General features: G+C 43.0%; 1 protein-coding gene across 1 annotated transcript; it reads left to right on the top strand.

Annotated features, from left to right (window-relative positions):
• The first annotated feature begins 8,636 nt into the window (after positions 1-8,636).
• LOC123404316 (protein disulfide isomerase-like 1-4) lies at positions 8,637-10,433 on the top strand. Its single transcript, XM_045098241.1, has 3 exons — positions 8,637-9,210; positions 9,287-9,416; positions 10,029-10,433. The coding sequence occupies exons 1-3, from the start codon at positions 8,708-8,710 to the stop codon at positions 10,248-10,250; spliced, it is 855 nt and encodes a 284-aa protein (XP_044954176.1). The 5' UTR covers positions 8,637-8,707; the 3' UTR covers positions 10,251-10,433.
• Positions 10,434-10,671: the final 238 nt, after the last annotated feature.

Below are 10,671 nucleotides of genomic sequence, written 5' to 3'. Positions count from 1 at the left end.
TCAATCGACTAACCTAGAATTTTTTTCAATCAACTAACATGCATATGCGTCAACATACTTGCATTGACGCACAATTTTTTATTTGGAAACAGTCATTTACAATACTTGAGAATTGAGATGTATCCATGCATGCAATTCGAAGGCTCTGTCCTCCAATCGGAAAGAGGAAAAAATGAGGAAAAACAACTAGCTAGCAGTGTTGGTGTAGGTACATACGTATTGTTTGTATATCCACTAATAGAAAATAGGACTTTGATTCTAGCCGGATCGAAGCAATAGTCCGGGTCGGGTTATGAACCAGAACTAATGAACGCATTAGTCTCGGTTCGAGCGATGAGAACGCCGGACGGGGCTCGGCAGGCATCAGTCCCGGTACGGATAGTCCCGGTTGGTATCTCCAACCGGAACTAAATGTCCGTCTTAAGTCCTGATTTTATATCCCAATCGAAATTAAAAATTTACCTATATATATATCCTTGCCCCTGCCCACCTTTCCATAGGTGATGCGCATATAAATTCCTGGCCGGCCAGCCTTAAATTTTTTTACGTACAATGGAGTTAGGCATTGATTCCTAAAAAGAGCGAACCAGTCAAGCACTAACTTCGTTTGCTGAACAAGATTGGGTCCATCGACTGACCAAATTTAGAATTCAGTTGATTGACCGTAGTCAGTCCCTTGGATAATATAAAGTTCAGGCCGCAACGTATGCCCGCTGTTGGCGCGTCAAAAAATAGTGGGTCATGCGAATGATCCTTGTAATAGGTGTCGTGTCACTGGTCCAAATTATTATTCTTAAATAATGTCAAATAATGTTTTATATCTACTCTATTCGAAGGAGCGGAGACTTCACTTATTCATGTGGACGCCAGCCATACCCAAAATTTTTGTATAAAAGAAAGAATAGCAAGCAGAGGCAATAAGAAATAACATGGACATGATTGCCAGAGCTCTTGTAAGCGTTGGAACTGAGATCGTGAGTGCACAAGCTAGTCATGTGTCTGATCAAGTCCGCAAGGAGCTAGTTATGTTATTGTGGCCTAGACTCGATCGGCACCTACAACTGACACCATGAACATTTCGGTAACCTCTCGATGAATTTTGTCAGGTTCCCTTGAAATTCATTTCGTGTTAGCTCAAATATTGCAGGCTATATAGCCTCGTCAATGTATCTGGTATCCATCCCATTAGACAGTTACCCCTCAATTTGACTTCATGTGAACTCAAGTTTCCCAACTATGTAGGAAACATGCCATATATGTCGGTCTACTCAAGGTTGAGATATTTGAGGCCGGTTGCGCCCCGAACCCAACTAATAATGTCCAACTGGATTTGAATTGAATTGCTAAGGATGTCGATGATCCTAAGCCTGGTGAGGTTTGGAGGTGACACAAAGTGGCTTGTAGTACACGGATAGCCTGAGGACCTCAAGAGAGGACTACATGATCTGATTCTTGACCAAGGCAAAAGGTGAGGTATCCTAGGGCCCATATCAAATAAGGGCCCAATACTACTACATACCTAAATAAATTACAAAAATCTGATTTGCAGAACATAATGTCAACACTATTATGGGTTAGCCATGGGGCATTTGCCCCCCCCCTCCCCCAATGCCCAATGCAATGTACCATGGTGTATTTATTCAATAACTACTTATGGTTGAGTAAATATATCTTATAATTACTATATGCATCATGTAATCACATATACATGGTATCTTAAGACACATTGTGAGTGCAGATCAAGGCATAATAACCTCGAGATGTTGCCAAGCTGATGGGGTACCACACCAGAAACAACCATGCATGCTAGACAGCTTGAGAAATTGCGGTTCTTGAAGAGACCCTTCGAAGTGTGAAAGATGGTCTCGAGGCCCTGTTAGGTCGCGGTTCCCGCTAAGATGCGGGTGTTGCAGATGCTTCAATTTTTTTAGAGAAGAGCTTATCTCACCTTGATAGATGGAAGGCTTTCCTCACCTTGATGGATTCAAGGGATGGGTTTCTGCAAGAGGAGACCTTGAATCCAAATTCGTGCTTATCTTACCTTGACGGGTTCAAGCCTTGAATACATCCTTAATAAGATCTTAAATTAAATCAAAGATGCCAACCCTACTTTTGAATTTATTGGTAGCCTAGAGGCATGCCTTCTCTTTAGTGAGTGCAAGCTCACACCTAGTGCAATAGTGTCCATGCTTCTGAAAATTAGAAAAAGGTGAACGCAACAAAGCAAGTAGTTGATACCCATCCCAACCGACCCACCCTTAAAATCTCAGGTCTTGGTGATACCTAGCACTGTTACTACACGCTTCTTTGTTTATCTAGCGTGTTTTCTTAATTTTGCTTACAAGCTTCATTGGGGGAAACTGCCGAGAGCACAACTTGACCATGGATGATGGCACATGTGGTTTGTGCAAAACTAAAGAGTACGGTGGGTGAGTGATATCCATATGAAAGAAGAGGAGGTTTGCACAAAAATATCAAGACCTTCCATCCTTTTTAATATGCACCATTCCTTGAAGATCCAACAGTCCGAATGGCTTCATTGCATAATCTCACGTACCTGAGTTGGAGAGTGTCTTTGTCTCGCTCTTTTTTTTAGAGAAGTTTGTCTTCCCTCGGCGAGTCTTTAGAAGTGTTGCCGACTTTACATTTAGGTTTCAGCATAACAAAGCTTGTATTGTCTTTTCGCACTTAGGCGCACAGCATGCCGTTGGTAATGATTCTACTATGGTGCGGCAAATTTGCAAGCTGATCCTAAGTAATCGTTGTTCTTCATTGGATTCCTCCGGTATTACTTCGTTAGGATTGAAGAATTGCTGCAATTCTTCTTGAATAGACTCGATCCTCCCGTCGAGAGTTTCTTTGGAAGTCTTACCTAAACTCTTCCACTGAATATGAGAAAGCCAATAAAAGAACGAGCTACTATCATTTCTTCATTATAGATTGAGATCTTCTTCGGACTTGATGCACAAATAGATGGAATAGCAGCAAATAGCATATTTCTATCCTTCATATCCGTAGAAATCAATTGCCTCTAGCACCCCCTTTGTGGGCTGGCCCAAATAAAGAGGACTATTGGTTTATTTTTCTCCTTTTCCCCATGTTATTAATTTTGCTTATATTCATGAAGATGGAAATTTTGTATGTTCATCTCGAGTCAAAAATATGCTAGTCCAACTATAAAAATAGTCCAATGCATTCAAAAATGTGCATGCTTTTAACAAATTGTGCATTCATTTGATGAATATGTTCATGAAATTTAACAAAATATTTATACGAAGTGATCTTTTTTGTGTATTTTTAAAACATTATTCAAAAAATGTTCAAAACATGTATTTTAAAATGTTCAATATGTATGCAAAAAAATGTTAGAGATGTATATGAAAACTGTATGAAATGTACTAAAAAGTTTTATGAATAAGAAAAATATCTCCAAATATAAAATGAAATATCGAATACAGTCAGAGAAGTAAAGGAAAACTAAAGGGAATATCTTGTCTTCAGCTAGCGGATAGCACGCGAGTGATCAAACGCCTCTTCTATGTGACGCGTGTATGCATGTTCTTCATGTTCCTCTTTCTGCAACATCATGCGTGTTGTAAGATTCTCTTCCGCAACAGCACTTGTGATGCAAAAAGGTGAATATTATTTGCAACATTGTTTGTGTTGCAAAAAAAAAATCCCGTAACAACACCCATGTTGCCAAAATAGCGAAGAAAAAAAAATGCAACATCAACTATATCGCAAAAAAGTTCTGCAACATAAGCTTTGTTACAAAGTTTTTCTACAACACTATCCTTGTTGCAATGTATTTCTACAGCACTACCGTTGTTGTAAAAATAAGAATGGTGTTAGTCATTAGATAGATGTATATCTAACGGTTGCCGTGCGGACGGATCTTTTTAAAAGATCCGCCGGCCGATGTGTAACATGGCCAAAAACTAAAAGCTGTAGTAATAAGGATGAAAACCAATATAGAAATCACACAGAGAAAAAGAAAAAGAAAAAGAAAAAGACACGAGGATTCTAAAACTAGTCGAAACCAGTCATGGAAACTTTCTAAAACCGCTGCCCCAGGAAACAATATTGGGCCGATCATCTAAAACTATCTAACGCTAGCATCCCCTTTCTACCGCGAAAGGCTAGTTGGCAAGCCGAAATATAGATGCCTTTGGTGTGAGTTTTTTTATTGTGTTTTTTAGATCGGTTTTCACTGTTTTCTTTCGTTTTTGTTTTTATTTTTCTAATACATGTTTTGAATATTTTTGAGTAGATGTTAAACATATAGAGAATACACTTCAACATTTTTAGTGGCACAAAACATTTTATTTAAACTATGCAAACATTTGTTCTACACATTGCTGAAATGCGTTAAAAAATGAAAAGTTTAAATACATTTTTCTTGAATGGTACGAAACTTGCCTTTTTGAAGCCGCACACATATTAAACATTATTTAAAAATGTCACAAACAGTTTTTCAAAATGTATGAATGCTATTTTTCTTAAATATCATTAGCGGCATGAAGCACTTGCTTTGAAATCTGCAATCACTTTTTTTTCATTGTATAAGCATTTATACAAATTGTCAAGACCATTTTTCTGAAACGCCTGAATATTTTTGGGAAATTTATTTGCATTGTTTTAATTAATTTAACATATTCTTACACTATATAAAATTTGTTGGAATGTCACACATATATGTTCAAATTAAGTGCATATTTATTACCTTGTTTTTAAAATTTATCAACCTTTTTTGAAACGCAGGATTTTCGCAAACTTGCGAGCAAACAATTCAAAATGCAAATGTTTTGTAAAGTCTAGAACATTTTTTTAATTGTGGAAAATATTTGAATATTAGACAAAAAAATATACCAGAAACAAAAAGCATAATAAAGTTCAAAATGAGAAAGATGAATTATAACAAAAAAATAAAAAGAAAAAACACTTAAGCCTTTCCCCCATAAGGTATGGCATGGCTCACATCGGGCGCTTGTTGGGCGGGCCCTAGCATAATCCTTTTGCTTTGTGCTTTTTTCTAGTTTTTTTTGGGCAGCTTCGCGTCCACCGGCGGCCGTTGGATGTATCGGTGCAGCCGTTCGATCTGCGTCCCCGCAGCCAACAATTCCTGAAATAGAGGTCGAGTTGCACAAACAATAGCCACGTTGCGAAAATAACGGTTGTGTTGCAAAAAAATCCTAAAACAACGGTCGCATTGCAGAAAATAATTTACGCAACTCCTGAAACAATGGTTGAGTTACAGAAACCACGACCCTGTTGCAAGAATATTGCAGGCTCCTTACGGAGCAGCTCGGCGGCGGAGGGCTAGGGGCCGCGGGGCAGGCCAGCGGGGCCGTGATCAGGGGCGACACCGGAGGGCGCGCGGGGCTGCGGGCGAGCAGGGGCGACGAGCCGCGAGCAGGGCGGCAAGGGCAGGCCAGCGCGCGGAGGGCGGCGGGGCCACAACAGGCCAGCGACGGAGGGGCGGCGGGACCGCAGCAGGCCGACGGAGGAGGGGCGGCGAGATATAGCACGCCGTTGACGCGAGGTCGTTGGGGCCTCGACCGAGGCGGAGGCACGGACTGGGCAGTTTTCTGAAACAACTGCCCAGTTTCACAAATCATGCCCCAGTTACAGATATAGTTTGGCGCGGGCACGGTCGGTTAGATGGAGCGAGATCCGACGGACGAGGAAGCAGTGGACAGTTTGTTCGGATCAGCCGGTGGAAGGTAAGAGTATTCCTTCTTTTTCTCCTCTTTTATTTTCCTTTGTCGTCCCTTATTTCTGTTTCTTTTTATTTTATTTCACTTTTCTTTTGATTTTTTTTCTATTCAACAATTGTTTACAAAATCAGAAAATATATAGGAATTTTAAAAAATGTTAATATTTTAAGAAGAAAAATTAATTTGGAAAATTATTACATTTTCCCAAATTTGTTCACAAATTCTAGAAATTTTAGGCGATTTCATAAAAAAATTGCATTTTAAAGAAATGTTTATAATTTAGAAATTTTTTGTGTTTTCAAATTGTTCCTGCTTTTCCAAAAAATCTTGTTTTCAGAACTTTTTCGTCAGTTTGATGAAATGTCTGCATTTTCAATTGTTTTCCTGTTTATCCAAAAGTTTTGATATTCCTAAAAAACATCTGCCTTCTCAAAAATTATTATTTGGGGGAATTTTTAAAACAATTCATAAGTTTCTTTTAAGAATATGATGGACCACTAGTTTTTGTATATTTTTTGAATTTTTTTGATGTTTTACTTCAGGTGTGCTTGCGCAGCGTGGCAAATTGGAGATCCTTGGTCATGTATTGGCGTGGGTGATATATTTTTAAAAGGACACCCTACCATTTATTATGAAGGGGTATAGAAGCATGTCATTTATTTATGTGTTTAGGAAGGGTTGTACGGAAGCAGAAATATTATTATTATTATTATTTTTGCGATGAAAGTATAATTTTTGTTAGTGCCTAAAATAATGAACCATGTATAAGAACTTCTGAAGAAAGATATAGAATTTTTGTAAACTCCAAAATGTGTTTGCCAGATTATTCAAAACTCAATGAAATCATTAATTCCTCCCAGAAGTTTTGTGAAAAAACATTAGAAGCCACTAGGGCGTACTGAAAATGCACTTTCATCGGCCTTCTTTGACATACGATCAGTGTACAACTTTTAGCCATGTCCCCACCTACCAGCTAAACGAATGTGTTAGGGAACCGTGTGGCGTCATTTCAAATTTAAGGTGCATATTCAAGTGAGAGTGTGAGGCTTATTTAGGCAATATGAAAATGTCAAAAATGATTGCATATTCAACAGAATGAAACTTTTCTAAAGAATTGAGATCCAAGCTTTGGGATAAAACCATATACGGTGCTATGTGCAACGGTGAAGGATCATGCCCCTATCTCTAGTTCAGATGGTGCGCTGGTCCTATATGATCTTGATAAGATGACTTCCGACTATCTATCACAAAAATGTTTGCCCAACTTTGATGAGGGAGCAACAATTACAATGAACCCGAGTCTAATACTTGTAGTCGTCGTTAGATAGTCTATAGATCTGGATGTATTTTTCAGTTCTGATCATATTATATCTCTATAAAAACATCTCCAACAGCCGCGCTAAATAAGCGCCGCGCTGCAAATTTATCCATTTTAACGCGCGCGCAATCGGCAGATTGTATCGAGCGGGCGCATAATAACCGCGCGCGCGGCATATAGAGTTGGGCGCGCGGTCCGTATCGCCATCGCGTGCTGCGTATTTGGGACGTCCGCTTCCGCGCGCGGCACACACGAGCGCTCGCGCCACACTCTCTCCAGCGCGCCACCTTCGCCCCACACGCGCCGGCACCGGCGAACTGACCCAATGGATGCGCGCGCGGGTTCCCCCTCACCCCATCCTACAGCCGCGAACCCTCCACCGCCGCCACCGCCGCCGTCACCGACGCCGCAAACCCTAGCGCTGGGACCGTTGGCCTCGCCTCCGCCGGAGCTCCTAGAGCATCAGCCTCGCGCGCGGCCTCTTCATGCCGCCGCGGATGACCTCGGCGGCGGGCATTGTCGCGCCGGCGCCGGCGCCCGACGTGATGAAGCGAAGCAATTGCCAACTCAAGTAAAGAAGCCAACAAGGTGAGGAAAATGGCAAGGAACCAAGATGCCGCGGCCGAGGAGAGGAGGTTGGCGACCGAGGAGAGGAGGGTGGCGGCCGAGGAGAGGAAAGTGGCATTGGAGGAGAGGAAGGTGGGCATGGAGGAGCGATCTAAATTGTTGGAATGGGAGAAGCACTCGTTCTTCTTGGACACATCTTTGTTCAATGATGCGCAAAAGGAGTATGTCAATCTTGCCCGTGAACAAGTCTTGATCCAAAAAAGAGCCATGATTCGCGCAATGGGTGACGGTGGCCTTGGCGGCATGGATGGCGGTGGCCTTGGCGGCATGGGTGGCATTGGTGCCATGGGTGGCTTTGGAGCCACCATGGACGGCATGGGTTTCATGGGTGGCTTTGGAGCTACCATAGAGACCATGCGAGGCATCGGTGGCTTCGGACCACCTCCGGGCGGCTTGGACGACATGGGTGGCATGAGTTTTGCGGCTCTCATTGGCGGCATGGGTGCACCTTCGGGCACCGGTGTGCCATCTTCCCATGATCTTGGCAACACCTTCCGAGCTTCACGTGATGAGGATGCAGCGTGGAACAATGGAGAGGAGGAGGAAGAATCGTCTTCGACGGAGTCGGATGAATCGGAGAAAGATGAGGATGAAGAAGAGGCTTGATTGTTGTGCCTTTCGTTCGTGTCATGAACTTGGTTTGCATTTTGAACTTCGTTGAATGATGTTATAGGCATGAATTTGAACTTGTGGGCATGAACTTTTGGGCACGAACTTGGTTGAATGATGTTTGTAATTCAAATTATATGTCATATGTTTTGTGTTGATGTGTGAAATTTGTGTCTAAAATGAACAAATGTGAGCGTCGGCTGGTCGCGCGTGCTGCATTTTGACGCGTTGCTAGAACTGTGCGCATGCTGAATTTTAACAGGGCTGTTGGAGCTGTATCAAACCTAACGATGTTGAGCGACTGTTGGAGATGCTTTAACTGCACCAAACATAATGATTGAGCACATCGATGGCCCTTCCCCGTAGCAAGGATGATACTAAACCTCAGGTGGACCGGCTAGCTAGCAAACTTCCTCGCCGTCCATGCATAGCGGTGATGCCGATCCCATTAGCCCTGCTCCTGCTCCTCCTCCCCCACACCTCCGCCTCCACCACCGCCCCAGACGTCAGCCTCGACAACATCATCACCAACGCCGGCGCCGACGCCATGGCCGGCAACAACTCCGAGGACGGCGGCCCCGCCTACAACCGGTACGTCCAGGACCTCTTCCTCACCGACGACGACGACAACCCCGAGGCGGTGGACGAGGCCCACGTGGTCGTCCTCACCGCCGCCAACTTCTCCTCCTTCGTCGCCGCACGCCGGCACGTCATGGTCGACTTCTACGTGCCCTGGTGCTCCTGGTCCCGCAAGCTCGCGCCGGAGTACGCTGCCGCAGCGTCGCACCTGGCCGATACGGGGCTCGACGTCGCGCTCGCCAAGGTCGACGTTGCCCGGAACAACCAGCTCGCACGCGCCCACGACGTGCTTGGCTCCCCCACCGTCTACTTCTTCGTCGACGGCGCCAAGGGCTACCGCTACTACGGAGAGAGGACCAAGTAAGTACTTCTGCCCTATTTGATACTTGTTGGCTGCTGGCTGCCGTATTTGATAACTGATACTCCTTTGCTGCAGGGACGCCATTGTCGCTTGGATCACCAAGAAGCTGGGCCCTGCCGTGCAGAACATCATCACCGTCGACGAGGCCGAGAAGATCGTCGCCGATCATGGCATGGCCGTGCTCGCCTTCCTCGACTCCCTCTCGGTATGCTCCTCTCTCACCAAAGTCAACCAACCTACCGAAATTGCTTCAGTTGCAACCCATGCATGCATGTTACCCAGATCAGACATTCAGATTGAGACCCAATAATATACTCTACTACGATGCTTCAATGGCAACCAAACCAACTGCCATGCATGTTACTACTCACATTGACCCATTAATACTAGACGATTCTTCTGCTTTAATAATTTCTCATTGCCTCCAAGATTCTTCTCTCCCTCCGTTTCCTAAATACTCCCTTCATTTTTCAGTACAAGTCTTTTTAAAGGTTTTACTAAAATGTATCTTTAGAATCTAGATTCACTTATTTTGCTCTCTATTTAGTCCCTTACCGAAACCTTTAAAAAGACTTATATTTAGAAATGAAGGTAGTATAAGTCTTTTAAAAGATTTCATTACGGACTACATACGGAGCAAAATAAATAAATCTACACTCTAAAATATGTTTATATACATTTGTATGTAGTTCATAGTGAAATATCTTAAAAGATTTATATTTATGAATGGAGGGAGTAGATGTTTAGCTATCGCACATGGTACAGACAGTATTGTGACAATTTTTTGTTAATTACTCTATCGTAAATAATGATATAGGGTGCTCACAGCGATAAGCTTGCTGCTGCTTCAAGGCTGGAGGACAGCATCAACGTTTACCAGACCGCCAGTCCAGATGTAGCCGAGCTTTTCGGCGTTGACCCGGAAGCAAGGCGCCCGCTCGTAGTCATGCTGGAAGCAGATCAAGAGGGGAAGCTGACTGTATCCCGGTATAGACGTTCCAGTTTATCCAATTTGTTTTTGAACCACACCTTAGTGTAATGTCTCACTGTCCGCCTCAAGAAACCGGATTCTATGTTATTGTGCTCAAAATATTGAGACGTAATTCCTTTGATCAAGAGGACCAATATTTGTCTGCAAAAAAACACACTACATTGCAGTGAATTCTGCATTCCAATTTGCTTTTGCTATATATATGTCATTCCAATTTGCTTTTGCAATCTATACCTGGTGCGAGTAAAGGCGCGCTTTGCCGCACTCATTCGTTTTTTCTGTTGTTGCTTGTGATATTGTCATAGTGCACCATCAACGTGCTAATCTAGCCTTGTTTTTTCCTTTCAGGACATGAACATATTCAATCCATTTATGGTTATTAAGCACACTTGCTGTTGGCTTAAACCCTGTCTCCCTCCTTCATCTGCATCTTTCATGTTGGTTTTTCAGATAAGTGTCGCTAGACACA

The sequence above is a fragment of the Hordeum vulgare genome, chromosome 6H (genome assembly GCF_904849725.1).
Source record: "Hordeum vulgare subsp. vulgare chromosome 6H, MorexV3_pseudomolecules_assembly, whole genome shotgun sequence".
NCBI classification, from domain to species: Eukaryota; Viridiplantae; Streptophyta; class Magnoliopsida; order Poales; family Poaceae; genus Hordeum; species Hordeum vulgare.
Note: the sequence above shows the minus strand (reverse complement) of the source record. Positions and strands in the feature narration are given on the sequence as shown.